This window comes from Elaeis guineensis, chromosome 14, assembly GCF_000442705.2.
Source record: "Elaeis guineensis isolate ETL-2024a chromosome 14, EG11, whole genome shotgun sequence".
In the NCBI taxonomy this organism is placed as follows: Eukaryota; Viridiplantae; Streptophyta; class Magnoliopsida; order Arecales; family Arecaceae; genus Elaeis; species Elaeis guineensis.
The window spans coordinates 69,083,003-69,099,474 of NC_026006.2; the positions used below are offsets into that span (position 1 = coordinate 69,083,003).

The following is a 16,472-nucleotide window of genomic DNA, read 5'->3' on the forward strand; positions in this document are numbered from 1 at the left end:
CATATATCATGCCACGGCTATATCGCTCCTTGGCGAACCATTGCTCCCTCAATATTTCAGCAAAGCATCTCTTCAAATCCCATCCGGGGGATTCTAAAATATCGAGCAGCATTGCAAATTTTGATCATGCCAAATCCTTCGCAGCACCGTACCATGCCCATGCCAGCACCCCTATGACATGCCTGTGGCTAAGCCCGTGACATATAGCTGTGGAGTTGTGCATTTGGAGACGAAGGGGAGCAGGGTTTCAAATTGGTTGGCTAATGAGGAAGAGGAGGTCGAAGGAGTGCTGATAAGAGAAAACTAGAGAGTGGAGTCATAGGCCGGAGAGACTGGACTCTAGGTTTAATGGGCAGTTCAGTTGCAAGCAAGCAAAGAAGAGGGAGGAGATAGTAATCTCTTGCTTGGAAGAAAGTCAGGAATAAGAGAAGAGGGAGGAGATAGTAATCTCTTGCTTGGAAGAAAGTCAGGAATAAGAGACCAACTATGGATTCAGTGGTCCGTATGCTCCTCCTGCCAGACTGATCAGCCCAGCTCTCATGAGAAACTACCAGTAAATCAGTTGTAGCATCTCCTATACTCAATCATGCACACAGGTTGGATCTGTGCGAGGTGCTTATTTGCATGCTAAATAAAGATAAAATTATACAAGCGATTCTCGTCTTTTTTCTTTTCATGGTCATATCTGTGATGTATTATCAGAAAGAATTTAAAGATGTTACACAAGGAAAAATCATGTTAAATGACAGTGACATGTTTACACTGCATTCTGTGGCATAAATAGCAACAACTAGATAGATAATGCTGATAAACCAAAAAACAAAGGTTTCAAATCTTCCCTATACAGATCCTAGTAACTAGTTTTAAGTCATAACCTGGTGCTGTACACCTCTCGATCATCTCTCGAATATGAGAAGTTTTCAATTGGATAGGGGCTGTGAACCATCAAGCTTACCAATAATCCAAACATGAACAGACGCCATCTTTAAAATGGTGGAACCGATTCACATCTCTTACAAGAATCTCTCTCTCTGCAAACTTTGAAATAAACTTTGTGACAGAATGACAATCCTCACACAACCTTAGGTTCTTTGTGATCCTAATCACTTCTCCACTACCACTATGTATGAGGCCAAAAGCCACAGCCAGCTTCTCACTGTGACCTAGCAGAATCCGCTCCTTCTCCTCCTGATCTAGATCATAAAGAACAACTTTAGTATTAGGGATGTAACCTTTATCCTTCATCTCCTTCACCAACCGAGCCAGCAAAGCATGAAGCTCTTCGATCTGAGGATTCATTTCATCTACAGACACAAATGAGTACATCTTCTTCTTCACCTCGATCCAGCTGCATCCTGGCACCTTCTGCAGCCCCTGTGATTCGAGAAGCTTCTTTACTCTGCTCACTTCTTCCCACATCTCAGCTTCTGCATATATGTCAGCTAGAAGTACATAGTTGCCAGCATTCATGGGCTCGAGTTCAAACAGGCGAACACATGCCCTCTCCGCAAGCTCTATGTGACCATGGATCCGACAAGCTCCAAGAAGAGAACCCCAAACGGTGGGACCTGGTTCGATTCGCATCCCTTCTATGATCCTAGCTGCTTCGTCTAACTGGCCAGCACGACCGAGGAGATCCACAATGCAAGCATAGTGTTCTGCTCGAGGTGTGATACCATGCTCCCGGACCATCGATTCGAAAAGTTTCTTTCCTTCCTTCACGAGCCCGGCATGGCTGCAGGCGCCCAGCACACTCACAAACGTGATAGGACTTGGTGATGTCCCAGAACGAATCATCGCCTCAAAGACTCGGATTGCTTTAACGCCAAAGCCATAACTTCCATAACCTGAAATCATAGAATTCCACGATACAACATCTCTCCGACCATTTATCCCATCAAAAACTCGATGCGCAGTCCCCAGACTTCCACATTTTGCATACATGGCGATCAAAGCATTGACCACCGGTATAATGGAATTGAGTCCCCTTCGAAGGACATAAGCGTGGATGAGCCTCCCCTGTCCAAGTGCAGCCAAACCAGCGCAAGCTTGAAGAACACTGACCATGGTAACGGCATTGGGGATCGCATCAGGGTCCCTCAGCATCATCTCCCGAAAGAGCTCCAATGCATCCAAAGGGCGCTCATTCTTCGCATAGCAGGCAATCATGGCACTCCATGAAACGACATTCCTCTCGAGCATCCTATCAAACACTCGCTGTGAGTACAAAACATGCCCCAGCTTGGCATAGCAATCGACGAGAGTCGTCGCCACGTAGATGCTAGACTCGAATCCGTGTCGGTCAATGTGGCCATGGATCTGCCTCACCCTATCGAAAGCCAACGACGAATGGGACGAGGAAGCGATGCAAGCCTTGAGCGCGTGGGCATAAGTAAAGCTGTTCGGCGGAACTCTAGCTCGGCCCATTTCTTGAAAGAGGAAGAGGGCCTCTTCCGCCTCGTCGGCCAGCGCAAAGGCCTTCAACAAAGCGTTCCATACGAAGACGGTTTTCACATGCGTTTTGTCGAACACGTCGCGGGCATCGACGAGGGAGCTGAATTGCGAATACATATCGATGAGTTTGGTGGAGAGGAAGGGATCCTGGTCGAAGCCGTTGTCGATGAGGTGGTGGTGGACGATCGGTCCGTAGGGGCGGGCGTTTCGGTGGGTGCAGGCGAGGATGAGGGCTTCGTAGGTTCGCTGGGTGGGTTTGGGTTCCTGGGGGAGGAGCTGGAGGGCTTGTTTGAGGTTGCCTTCCTTGCATAGGGATTGGATCAGATGGTTGTAGCTGCTGCTGCTGCGGCTAGTGGTGGTGGTGTTAGTGGTGGAGGGGGGGCACTGTGAGGGAGCTTGGAAGGAGGAGTTGATGAAGGAGAGGGTTTTGAAGGAGAGAAGTGGAGGGGAGTGTGAGTAGAGCTGGAGTTGTGAAGGTTTTGGAGGAAGGAGACTTGAAGAAGGGCTGGGTGAGAGCAAGAAGCAAACATCTGAGCCAGAATTCTGAGGCACTTCACGGTTGTGGGCCGTTCGGAGCGAGTTTAGGTTTCAGAGATCGGATGGATGGCGTCTATTGGAGGAATGTAGCGCCACGGAAACGAGGAAGAGGTGGGGGGATTTCTCGGGAGGCAGGAGCTAAGCAAATAGCTTCGATGACGTTAGAGGACCCGGTAGCAGGAAGGAGGAATTGGCCGAAACGCAGGAGCCCCGTCGGGATGAGCGATGTGGCATGCTCTACAAATATTCGCGGGGCCGATTCAAGCTGGAGCAAGGGAATTCACCAATCAAAGGGACGGAGAAGCTATGATGACCAGGCTGTACCTAGCGTTAGTCCATTTATTTTTCTGGAAATAAAATTTTTTGATATTTGAGAGAATGTAGAGAAGGGCATAAACATTTGGAAAGGAACTTTGGTGACTATATGTGTTTTGCTGTTGGTTTATAATATTTGATGCACCAGTGCATGGTGTCCCATTTGCAGATTCTTGCTAGATTTTACACTGTTAGTTATTCTTCATGTTCATCCTTTTAAAAAAGAAATTTGGGATGTTCCAGACTTAAATACATCTATTGATGTCAAAATTTTGCCAAACTATGGTGGAGGCCTGGAGGGTGCCAGTCAATCTGCAAAGAGACATTGATCTACATTAAAAAAAAAAAAAATCTATTTATTTGAGTGTATCCAATAAAAGTCTTTGGATACTCGAGTCAAAAAAAATTTTAAAATATAGTAAGAAATTGAAAAGATAAAATAAAAAAAAAAAAATAGAATAGAGTGCTTAGTCTCAAATGCTCGATTTGAAAGATTTGGCCTCGATCCTGATAGCTAGATCTTTAGGAGCTCGATCTAAGTTTGGCCTTTAGAAGCTTGATCTAAATGCTCGGCTTGATATGAATAGGACTTGCAAGAGATTAGCTTAAGAACCAACAAAGTAAAATGTTGGTGTATGTCTGGTCAGGACACCACCTCTCAAGATCCTTTCAGTACCACGCGATGCAGCAGGAAGAAAGAAGAAACAAAACAAAAGAAAAAATAATCAAAATAAGTGGATCAGCCACAAATGGGCTCGCCTCCACGGGGCATGCAAACTTCACTATGAAAAAGAAATTTTACAAGAGGAGACCTCACCCTCAACCCTTGTACACCCAATTCTCTCTCACCTGAAGTTCCCCTCACAAAAGCTCTCTCTCTCTTGAAGACCCCCCTGAACCCCTGAAGAGCCTGGCGACCGCTGTCCAGGAACCCTGCTCCTTCTCTCACAGCAACGCTTCCGCCTCTCTCTCTCTTCTCGGGTTCGTACGGTGCTGTACGGCGAGAAATCCGAACCACACCTTCTCTGTTCGTCACAGGGCCTCTTATAGACCTTAATCACGACTTAGATTATGATTAGGACTCCTTAATCAACCCAAATCACGTTTCAGACCGTCCGATCAAGACCGGGAGCTATCCATGCCGTCGGATCGCGCTCTGGTCCACGGAATAATACCGTGGACCGCGAGAAACGTGTGGAAAACGCCTACACGGTCCACAGGCCCCGCCGTGGACCGGGGCAAAGGGTCGCGGGCCTGGGTCGCGCGTTCCGCGTGGGCCTGGGTCGCGCGTCCCGCGCAGGCCTGGGTCGCGCGTCCCGCGTGGGCTTGGGCCTGGGTCGCACGTCCCGCGCGGGCTTGGGTCGCGCGTCCCGCGCAGGCCTGGATCGCGCGTCCCGCGTGGGCCTGGGCCTGGGTCGCACGTCTCGCGCGGGCCTGGGTCGCGCGTCCCGTGCAGGCCTGGGTCGCGCGTCCCGCACGCCGCGCCTGCGGCCGCGCCGCTGCCGCCCGCCACCGGTCGCCGGCGGCCCTCCACCGCCTCGATTCTCGTGCCGACTTCAAAAGTTCGTATCTCCTCCATCCGAGCTCCGTTTCGGATGATCTTGGTCTCGTTGGACTCCATTTTTCACCGCGAGCCTCGCTGTGGGCTTAATGTGGGCTGAATCTCGAGGCGTCAAATCTTAACATAAAATGATGGATGAGCCACTAGATATGTTATGATAATTTAAAAACCTTTAGCTGCCCCTCTATCTCTCTTTTTGTGATTGTTTGGCCCTATTTATATAGAGAAGGAAGTTATGATCGGAGAGGAAAATCAAGAGATGAGCGATGATCTCCTTTATTATAAGCCGCAACCATCCTTACGAGTCATAACCTCCTTCCTTACAAATCATAACCATCCTTTCTTTTTTTATTGCGTAACCTTTAGAATTCAATTTTTTTCAAATTTGCTTACCACACGTTCAACCATGATAGGGAGATTAGTTTTGTGCCATATCAATATCCATCATGTATTTGTATTCATTAGTATAGTTAATTGATTGACAAAGTTAGAATACTAGTTGTTTGCAATTATGTTTGACCATACTATAAATATAAAGAGTTTACAGATACAGCTTCAACAACTGCTATGAGATGATTATTGTAATATAAGTTTTGAGAGAAAATAATAGAAAATTTGATAGAAGTGAGAGGAAGAGAAATCTCAATAGCTTGTGGATCATAGTGGCTAAATTTTGGTGTCATTGACCCAATTGTATCTATCTGTAGCTTTCCTTTTTCATTAATGATATTTTAGGGTGCTTTGAAGTAAAGGATACTAGAATACCAATTAGGCAACATCAAGGTGATTTAGAGTTGCTTCACCCCATCAATGATCATGTGCATCAAAACATGGTAACAATATGATTCCGGATCTTGGATAACCGCCGTGTACTTGTTCACAGGCCTTATCTTCACAGTTGATTAATCCCCTTTTTCTTGTTTGAATTTATTTGATGATAATAATCCTGAAAATAGACAGGGAGAGCTGAGTGGACGTTAAGACTCATTTGGTTTGTGGTAAGTGAAGAGGGAAAATTTAGTTGACAAAAAGTGAAAAAATATTTTTATTTGATTGAAATTTAAAAAAAAATAAAAATTATAAAAATATATTTTTATAAAAATAAAATTTTATATTTTATGAAAAAAATGTATATAGAACATAAGTCTGATTTTTCTATAGGACAGAAAATAAAAGATTTTTTTAAAAAAAATACTTTTTTAAACCAATAAAAATTTTAAGATTGAAATAAATATTTTTTCTATCACAATACTTTAAATCTTCCTCTATCATAGTCTATGATCAAAATTATTCTTAACCATCATAATTTTTAATTTATAAATAATATTAATGTATTGAATAGGATAAGTTTTTTTTTTCCATGTTAAGGATATCACAAATATTTTACATAATTTTTTAAAAAAATAAAAATTAAATTAAACACAGGTCATTTTGAAATACTACACTTTTTTTATTATCAATTAAATATTTTATTTTTTTTAAATATTATATTCATAAAAATCAGCTATTCAAAAATGATGTTTTAAGAAAAAAAATTCTGCTGATAAATCAAATCAAATGTGTCCGTAGAGACTAAGTCCACGTAAGACCTGACCGTGATACGTGCACAAGCCAGCCTCGTCCACGTTGCCATACTAATGGCTTCGATGCCTATGGCGAAATGCAATCTAACGGCCTAAAACCCAGGATCCCTGCCCACCGCCTGGATGCATCTCGCGAGCTGGGCAGCAACGCCGGGCGGGACTGAGGTACTTATCCCTGGCTACATCTCCACGATGCCGCTTCTCCCTCTCCCTCTCCCTCTCCCAATCCCATTGCGTACGGTTGAGTCAATCCAACAACCTCTCTCTAATCCAATAAGAATCAGTACCCTCTAGCACATATATTTTCTTTCTTTGACGTTTTTGGTGTCTTCTGCGTGCTCAGATCTCCTAGTTTATAGTTCTGCTTGTTTGTTTTTCTTTCCCAGTTTCTTGGCTTCATAAATCTCACTGTTCTTAGGTATTTCAACAATGATTAAAACAAATTGTTCCTCTCTACCTTCCAAATCTTAGGCTTTTCTGTGGCCGATTCTGCTTCAATATTAAGCAAGGCAACTTATGCCCTTCATTGGTCCACACAAATATGTAGGTTTTTTTTTTCTTTTTCTTTTTGAGAAATTTGTAGGTTTTCTTGAATCAGGAAAACTGTTTTTGCGAGTTCAAGAAAGAAAACCAGCAAGATTCTGAGGGTTCAACACAGTGGTGCGCTTTAGGTGTAGATATTTAGGTCAGTCAGGGAATCGGATGGCGTTTTCTTGTTCTAACTTTGGATTGTATAATTCCACTTATTTTCATGGTGACGGCTGTACTGGCATCAATTTTTCGAGGGGCCAGAGTAGAAAAGGAGGAGTCGAGGTTAGGGGTTTTGGGTTTCAAAGTGATCCTGCTGCTGAGTGCAGTTTGTTTTTGAAAACGACCACCTTTCGAGCTTCTTTCAGCGTTGAGAGAAGTGCTGGTGGTGCTTTCTCGAAGAAGACGAAAGGGAGCTCTGAGATCAGGAGTGAGTTGCAGCACCCCGACGAAGCAGATTCCACAGATACGAGAATCACTATTCCACAGGAGGGAGGTGATGCCTCTTTAAAAAAGGAAGCTTGCGTTCTTAAATCAAACTATCATCCAAACCTTGATTTTGGAAATGGAGGCATGGATCATCCTGATGGATCTGGTGGTAATGGAAAATTTCCACCAGGCAGACGGGGAGGTGATGGTGGCAGAAATGATGGTGATCACGAAAAAAATAACGGAGAAGACGATGAGTTTGGGCCAATACTAAAGTTCAATGAAGCGATCAGAGAGGCAGGGGTTCAGTCTGCCTTCCGACATGTTAGAAGATGCAAAAACTGTAGGGATCCAAAAAGTTCTTCTTTTGAGATACTTGGAATTGCAGGTATTTCTTCATTATTTGGCCAAAAAAAAAAAGGCTTCACATCTTATCATGAAGGTTTTCAATGTTTAAAGTAGTTTAACCTTTCACTATCAAATTGAAGGCCTCAGCTTGGCCTCTAGGTTTTGCAATGAAGTCTTGCTCACTCCTTCGGAACCGAATGCTTGCCGATCCATCCTTCCTATTTAAAGTTGGCACTGAGGTCTGTTACATTGTATTCCCTGAGATGTGCTTGGATAGACTCCTAAGAGTGTTTGAGGTGTTGTTAATTTTTCTTCTTATTCAATGCAGATAATTATTGACTCTTGTTGTGCAACATTTGCTGAAGTTCAAAAGAGGGGCAGGGATTTCTCGGCAGAGTTTGAGTTGTATGCTGCAGATCTAGTGGTAGGTATAGTTGTTAATGTAGCTTTGGTGGGTATGTTAGCACCATACGCATGCGCTGGGCAGCCATCTGCTTCAGAAGGATTTTTTGGATGCATAACACGAGCTTATGGAGCTCTGCCTAGCGGGTGTGCGGTAACCCATTTTGTTTTTACCATTTCCTGAGTTACATCATCATCATTTGACCTGGTTATTGAAAAAGAATGTCTAAGAATCATTTTATATCTTTTTAATCTCTTTCAGCTGTGCAAATAATGGTAATTGAATAGTGGTTTAATCTGTTATTTTTCGATGTGTAGTTGAAAGTAACTCTCGTCTAGTAACAGACTTATTCAGTAATCTTGATGAGTAGTTTATTATATTATGTAACCAAAGATCAGTTATTTTTTAAGACTTGATATCATGGAGAACCCTATGACTCTTCAATATTCCTTGAGTGTTCCAAAAACTTGCGCCATATGTACATTAGTAGGCATGCGCATGCTAAGTTTTATGTTATGAACTGCCTGTTTTTTAACAAACAATGACATAGGGTTTCAGCTACATGATGAGTCTAGCTCTCAATTATTAGCGTCCAAAAAATGAAACTTCGTTGAATGATTTAAGATTTATAGAAAACTAAATTTCTAATCAGCTGCCAATCTGATCACAGTTTCTCTTTGCTGGGCAAACTTCATTTGATTTATGCCCTGAAAATAGCAAATCTCATTGCTTGATCACCTGCAGTGTGGCTCGAACTTACCTTGAGATTTGGATTTTCTAACTTTTCACTTTGGCTTATCTAAATTAAACAGGTCTTGATGTTCTTCTTGTACTATGCATTGGCCATATTCCCTTGAAACTACTTAACTATCTTCTGGAATGTCTATAATATTTCCTAAGCAAGCGGATTGCCTCCATGTTTGATGCAGTGTTTTTGAAGCTGAAAGACCAGGATGCAGATTTTCAGTTCAGCAACGGTTTGGAACTGATTTTTACAAGGTGTTTGATGTGGGACAATCCTAAAAAGAAAATCAATCCTAATAATCAAGCTCTCTTCTGTTCATCAACAACAAATCACGTCCGGCCAGGGGCTCATTATTCCCAGGACAGACAGTATAGTTGCCTATACTCTGCTCAGGAGGCGTGATTGATTGATACGAGACTAAAGCGAGATCAATCTAAATGATACAGACGAATGCCATTCGAGAGATCAGTAAACAATTAGTAATAAAAAATTTCATAAACAGATAGCAGAAATTAAACATGCTCACGAGTAGATGCAAAAAAAAGAAATAAGAATGGAACGAGAGAAAATAAAACATTAAACCCGTGAGAAAATCCAAGAAGATGATAAGAATCCGGATCGTGGTAGTTAAGAAACTATTCTGATTAGGGCTCTTAATCTTTTAACCAAACAGATCCATCGATAAAGAACTAGGTCTTTACCAACATCGGATAAAAAAAAAAAAATCAAAGATCAACTGTTAAGGAACGAAGGTCCTTGACAGCATATGATCTGTAGAATAAGAAATCACTCCTTCTCTCAGCACGACAGATGAATATTCTGGAGGAGACAGATCTTCTCTTGACGGAATAGGCTTGCGTGGGTAGATGGTGGAGTCGATCAGAGTCGCAGGAACACTGAATCTTAAGTAGAAGGAATAGGATAGAAAGTGGGCCTCACACCCTCCCCTTGTGGGGCGATTTTGGGTCTCACACCCTCTCCCTCTCGGAGCGATTGACACAAGTATTTGTGGAGTTTGTAAAATCATTCATTATTTTTTTTCATGAAAGATACAAGGATTTATATAGGACTCTAAGGGTCCTATTTGTTTAGGAATCTCTTATTTTTACAAGGAAGAAATCAACCCTCCACAAAAAAGTAAAGCATTATAATCTACCATAGGAAAGAAATCAGCCTTCAACAAAATAAGTAAGTAGCCAAGAACTCTTAAGGAATTCTAAGGAAGAAATGAAATTTCATGTGGGTGCTTGATGCTTGACACAACTTGGCATGAGCACGGCATATGCTGGCATGCATATTCTTCTCTTGGCATGTGGAGAGTGGTGGCTCCAAAGGTGACGTGGACAAATCCAAGTATGGCCCTATGGACCCAAAGCCAAATGCATTAAAATTTATTGACTGAAAATAAATAACTGAAGTAGAATCAATTTAATGAGGCTTCTTCGATCCAAATCGAACTTAAATTATGTTGCCGATTTTTGATGGCTCTGATGTCCGCACCAATTCTCCCGAGGTGGAAAAAACTCGACCCTGTCGAGTGTGGATCGATTTCGCTCTGGTGACGCTCAAGTAGATCGGGATCAATGCGTTGCAGCTCTTCTCGAGTGATCCAGGTATCTTCAGACTCCGGTCGACCTCGCCATCTGACCAGATACCGCTGATAGCCTCGACTCCGGGTGGAAAGGATCTGCTCATCCAAAATTCTCTCAATCTGATCGTGTTTTGCTGACATTTTGGCTGGTGGACACTCAGGGATAGGTTCGCTCTCAAAGGTTGGTTCAGGCTCAAATGGCTCACTAGGTATCCGAATTGGTTTTTTATAGGCGACAAGATCTGTAATGTTAAAAGTAGAGCTAATTCCAAAATCAGAAGGTAGGTCCACAACATACGCATTTGATCCGATTTTCTTTATGATCTTAAATGGACCTGCTCCTCGGGCATGTAACTTCTTCACGGTTCCGGGAGGAAACCGTTCAGGCCTCAATCGAACCATCACATAGTCTCCCTCTGCAAACTCTTGAACACGTCGATGAGAATCTGCATTCTGTTTATAAACTTTATTACTCATACTAATTTTTTTACTGATCTCTTTATGCAGACTCTTGACATGCTGTGCAAATGACTCTGCAGATTCGGAAATCCTAGCATGCATGGGTAGTGGGATGAGGTCTATTGGTTTTCTAGGTTGATATCCATGAACTACTTCAAAAGGACTCATGCCAATGGACCTATTAACAGAGCTATTATATGCAAATTCGGCTCGGGGCAGCAAAAGATCCCAGTTACCCATATGTTCCCCAATCAAGCAACGCAAAAGATTTCCAAGACTCCTATTAACCACTTCGGTCTGACCGTCTGTTTGCGGATGATAGGCAGAAGAAAACTTTAGTTTTGTGCCTAAAAGATGCCATAGGGTTTTCCAAAAGTAGCTCATAAATCTAACATCCCTATCAGAAACAATGGTTTTAGGCAATCCATGTAGTCTAACAATCTCATCAAAGTATATCCTTGCAACTTTCGACGCATCAGACGTTTGGCAACAGGGCAAGAAATGGGCCATTTTTGAAAATCTATCTACAACCACTAGAATGGAATCATGCTTCCTGGCTGTCCTAGGTAATCCCAAAACAAAATCCATACTAACATCTTGCCAAGGATAGTCTGGTATAGGTAAGGGTGTATATAAGCCGGTGTTTTGTTTTCTCTGCTTGGCCACGGCACATGTTCTACATTGGGCAACAATTCGGGCGACATCTCTTTTCAAGCTTGGCCAAAAGAACTGGGCTTCTACCAACTCTATAGTTTTATTCCTACCAAAGTGTCCAGCTAATCCTCCAGCATGTAATTCCCAAACTAAAAAATCTCTCAAAGATGTACGGGGGATACACAGCCTAGTTTCTCTAAATAGGTAACCATCCTGAAGGGTATATTCACTACGTTCTCTAGATGGCCCCTTACGTAAAGCGGTAAGTATGTCACCAAAATCTGGACACTCCTCATAATTTTCTTTAATCTTATCAAAACCAACAACTTCTATACTAACGGTGGACAGCAAAGTATGACGACGACTCAGGGCATCAGCAGCACGATTCTCTACACCTGCACGGTGTTTCAAAACAAAAGTATAGGCTTGCAAAAACTCGACCCACCTACCGTGTCTATAATTCAATTTCTTTTGAGAATTCAGGAATCTAAGGGCCTCATGGTCAGAGTACAAAACAAATTCTTGCGGTAGCAGGTAATGCCTCCAATATCTTAAAGCTTGAATTACCGCATAAAACTCCTTATCATAGGTAGAATACTTGAGTTTAGAATCGTTAAGTTTCTCGCTAAAGTATGCTACCGGATGACCTTCTTGACTAAGGACACCACCAATCCCAACTCCTGACGCATCGCACGCTACTTCAAAAACCTTAAAAAAATCAGGGAGACGTAAGATTGGGGCATGAGTCATCTTATCCTTAATGTCTAGAAAGGCTCTATTGGCTGCCCTAGTCCATTCAAAATTTTCCTTTCTAATGCAGTCAGTGATGGGAGCGACTATGGTGCTAAACCCTTTTATGAACCTACGATAAAAAGTTGCTAATCCATGAAAACTCCGCACGTCATGCACACTCTTGGGCACCGGCCACTCAACTATTGCTCTAATCTTTTCAGGATCAGCAGATACACCATTGGGGGTAACAACAAAACCTAAAAAGATGATATGGTCTGTCATAAAAGCGCACTTCTTAGGATTAGCATACAAGCTTTCTGTTTTAAGAACTTGACACACTCTTTGGAGGTGATCTAAATGGTCTTCCCTAGTTCGACTATAGATCAAAATGTCATCAAAATATACGACTACAAATACTCCTATAAATGGTCGTAGTACTTGGGTCATCAACCTCATGAAGGTACTAGGAGCATTAGATAATCCAAATGGCATCACCATCCACTCATATAAACCATTTTTTGTCTTGAAAGCAGTTTTCCACTCATCTCCCGGTCTAATCCTTACTTGATGGTAACCACTCTTAAGATCGATCTTAGAAAAGATAGTGGATCCGGCCATCATATCTAACATGTCATCTAACCTAGGGATGGGAAAGCGGTACTTAATGGTGATCTTATTAATGGCACGGCTATCTATGCACATCCTCCATGTACCATCCTTCTTTGGAGTCAGTAGTGCAGGAACCGCGCAAGGACTCAAACTCTCCCTCACAAATCCTTTTTTTATCAGCTCTCCAACTTGTCTTTGTAGCTCAGCATGCTCATTAGGGTTCAACCTATAGTGGGGCAAGTTGGGTAGGGTAGATCCAGGAACTAAATCAATGGCATGTTGAATGTTTCTCATAGGCGGTAAGTAATCTGGAAGATCCTCAGGAAAGACATCATGAAACTCAGCAAGAAGGCTAGCTACTTCCTTAGGATAATCCACCTTAGAATCCTCACGAACTTCTCTAGCAACAAGCATCCAAACTGGTGATCCTTCACTCATGACCGTCTCTAATTCTTTAGCACCTATCAGATTGAGGCTTTTCTTCTTAAGATTTTCTTTTGGTCCATCGCCTATCTTTCTATTAGTAGCCTTAGGTGAGGAAGGATTAATCGTGATCTTCTTACCCTGATGAGTAAAGCTGCAGGAGTTGGTACGGCCATAAATCGTAACATCATTGTCGAATAGCCAAGGCCGACCTAATATGATACTTCCGACTTCCATGGGTAAGACATCGCACCACACATGATCCTGATAGGAATGAAGCTGGATGGGCACACGACATCTAAATTTGATGGGAATAGAGGAGGAATCAATCCAAGACACACGGTATGGACTAGGATGATCTACAGGAGTTAATCCTAATCGCTTAACCGTGTCGGTGGAGATGGCGTTGATACAGCTACCGCTATCAATGATCACCTTACAAATTTTATCGCCAAATTTTATGAAGGTATGGAAAATAGAGGTCCTACGCCAGTCTTCACTTTCCTTAGTTTGGGCTAGGACATACCTAACGACTCCAAGCCTAAGGTCTGACTCAGGTGTGGCATAATCTAGGATGTCCTCAGTACTCTCAAATTGCTCGGCTAAATCTGGATCAGCTTCATAAACTTCCTCCTCAATATTTTCTAGAGTTTCTCCTTCTAATTCTTCTACGAATAATGATCGGTTGGGGCATTGTGCAGCAAAGTGACCGTAACCATGGCACTTGAAGCAATGAGATCGGGAACTACTTCCTTTTGATAACTCTCCTATAGCTCCTTTTCCTTTATCTTCTTTTCTCCCAATAGGATTTGTAAGTGGAGGTCTGTTACTAGGAGTTTGATTAATATTAGGTCTCGATCCAGAAGGGGTTACTCGGTTGGGTTCAGGACGACGGGGAGTCGAATATCTAGAAAATCTTTCAAAATCTAAGGCAAGTTGATAAGCTTGTTCCAACGTGGTTACCTCTCGCAGAAAGAGCTCACGCTGAATATCCTCTCGTAATCCAGCTCTAAATCGAGATAAGGTAACAACTCTATCTTCGGCTACTCCACATCTCATGAGGTATTCATCAAATCTCGTGATATACTCGGTGACTGATCTATTCCCTTGAGTAAGCCTCTGCCATTGATCTAAAAGTCTTTGTTGGTAAGAGGTGGGGAGGTACTTCTCTCTGAGTTTTTCTTTCATCTCATCCCAGGTTTCTATCGGATCTTGTCTTCTCTGATTGAGAAGACGCTCTACACTTTCCCAATAAAGTCGGGCTTGCCTCATCAATTTCATCCTAGCAAATCTAACTCTCCTTGCTTCAGACATTTCATACCATCCAAAATAGTGGTCCATACCTGATTCCCAATCTAGGTACTCTCTCGGATCTAGACAACCATCAAAACTTGGGGCTTCGACTTTCACATTCCTAAGAATATGCTCATCTTGATCGAACTGGTTATGGTGCGGACGTGCCCCTATAGGTCGATCAAGTTCTAGATTCCTACCTCTTTGTCCTATAGGTAGTCGGAGAGACTCAGGTTCAGGTTGTTTCTGCCTAGCTTCTTCTAATACCACTATTCTCTCATCCATGGCTTTCATAAAATTTTTCATGTCATCAAACTTTTCAGTCAGAGCATTAATGATGGCTGCTATATTGGGATCCATATTGGTGTTGGGTGGGGAAGTAGGATGTTGGTACCAGGTACCTGATCTAGTGGTCATGCAACTCTAAGATGCAGAAATAAGGTGCAATAAAATTAAAATGCTTGAAAGTAAAGTACGAAATTTAGAGTGCGAAAATTTAACTTGCGAAAATTTAAATTGCTGAATTTAAACTAAAGCCCTAATCAACCTGCTCTGATACCAAATTGATGCGGGACAATCCTAAAAAGAAAATCAATCCTAATAATCAAGCTCTCTTCTGTTCATCAACAACAAATCACGTCCGGCCAGGGGCTCATTATTCCCAGGACAGACAGTATAGTTGCCTATACTCTGCTCAGGAGGCGTGATTGATTGATACGAGACTAAAGCGAGATCAATCTAAATGATACAGACGAATGCCATTCGAGAGATCAGTAAACAATTAGTAATAAAAAATTTCATAAACAGATAGCAGAAATTAAACATGCTCACGAGTAGATGCAAAAAAAAGAAATAAGAATGGAACGAGAGAAAATAAAACATTAAACCCGTGAGAAATCCAAGAAGATGATAAGAATCCGGATCGTGGTAGTTAAGAAACTACTCTGATTAGGGCTCTTAATCTTTTAACCAAACAGATCCATCGATAAAGAACTAGGTCTTTACCAACATCGGATAAAAAAAAAAAAATCAAAGATCAACTGTTAAGGAACGAAGGTCCTTGACAGCATATGATCTGTAGAATAAGAAATCACTCCTTCTCTCAGCACGACAGATGAATATTCTGGAGGAGACAGATCTTCTCTTGACGGAATAGGCTTGCGTGGGTAGATGGTGGAGTCGATCAGAGTCGCAGGAACACTGAATCTTAAGTAGAAGGAATAGGATAGAAAGTGGGCCTCACACCCTCCCCTTGTGGGGCGATTTTGGGTCTCACACCCTCTCCCTCTCGGAGCGATTGACACAAGTATTTGTGAGTTTGTAAAATCATTCATTATTTTTTTTCATGAAAGATACAAGGATTTATATAGGACTCTAAGGGTCCTATTTGTTTAGGAATCTCTTATTTTTATAAGGAAGAAATCAACCCTCCACAAAAAAGTAAAGCATTATAATCTACCATAGGAAAGAAATCAGCCTTCAACAAAATAAGTAAGTAGCCAAGAACTCTTAAGGAATTCTAAGGAAGAAATGGAATTTCATGTGGGTGCTTGATGCTTGACACAACTTGGCATGAGCACGGCATATGCTGGCATGCATATTCTTCTCTTGGCATGTGGAGAGTGGTGGCTCCAAAGGTGACGTGGACAAATCCAAGTATGGCCCTATGGACCCAAAGCCAAATGCATTAAAATTTATTGACTGAAAATAAATAACTGAAGTAGAATCAATTTAATGAGGCTTCTTCGATCCAAATCGAACTTAAATTATGTTGCCGATTTTTGATGGCTCTGGTGTCCGCACCAGTG

At 42.2% G+C, this 16,472-nt stretch overlaps 2 protein-coding genes across 2 annotated transcripts; one reads left to right on the forward strand and one right to left on the reverse strand.

Moving 5' to 3' along the window:
• Positions 1-718: 718 nt before the first annotated feature.
• LOC105056879 (pentatricopeptide repeat-containing protein CRR2, chloroplastic) lies at positions 719-3,308 on the reverse strand. Its single transcript, XM_010939222.4, is given in 2 exon segments — positions 719-2,945; positions 2,948-3,308. Coding segments are annotated over 2 exon segments (2,031 nt in total). The 5' UTR covers positions 2,985-3,308; the 3' UTR covers positions 719-951.
• A 3,313-nt stretch (positions 3,309-6,621) lies between these two features.
• On the forward strand, positions 6,622-9,157 carry LOC105037376 (protein RETICULATA, chloroplastic; the record flags this gene model as incomplete). Its single annotated transcript, XM_073248574.1, is given in 5 exon segments — positions 6,622-7,685; positions 7,687-7,795; positions 7,896-7,994; positions 8,084-8,304; positions 9,088-9,157. Coding segments are annotated over 5 exon segments (1,032 nt in total), but the record flags the coding sequence as incomplete, so codon positions are not given.
• Between the last annotated feature and the right edge of the window lie 7,315 nt (positions 9,158-16,472).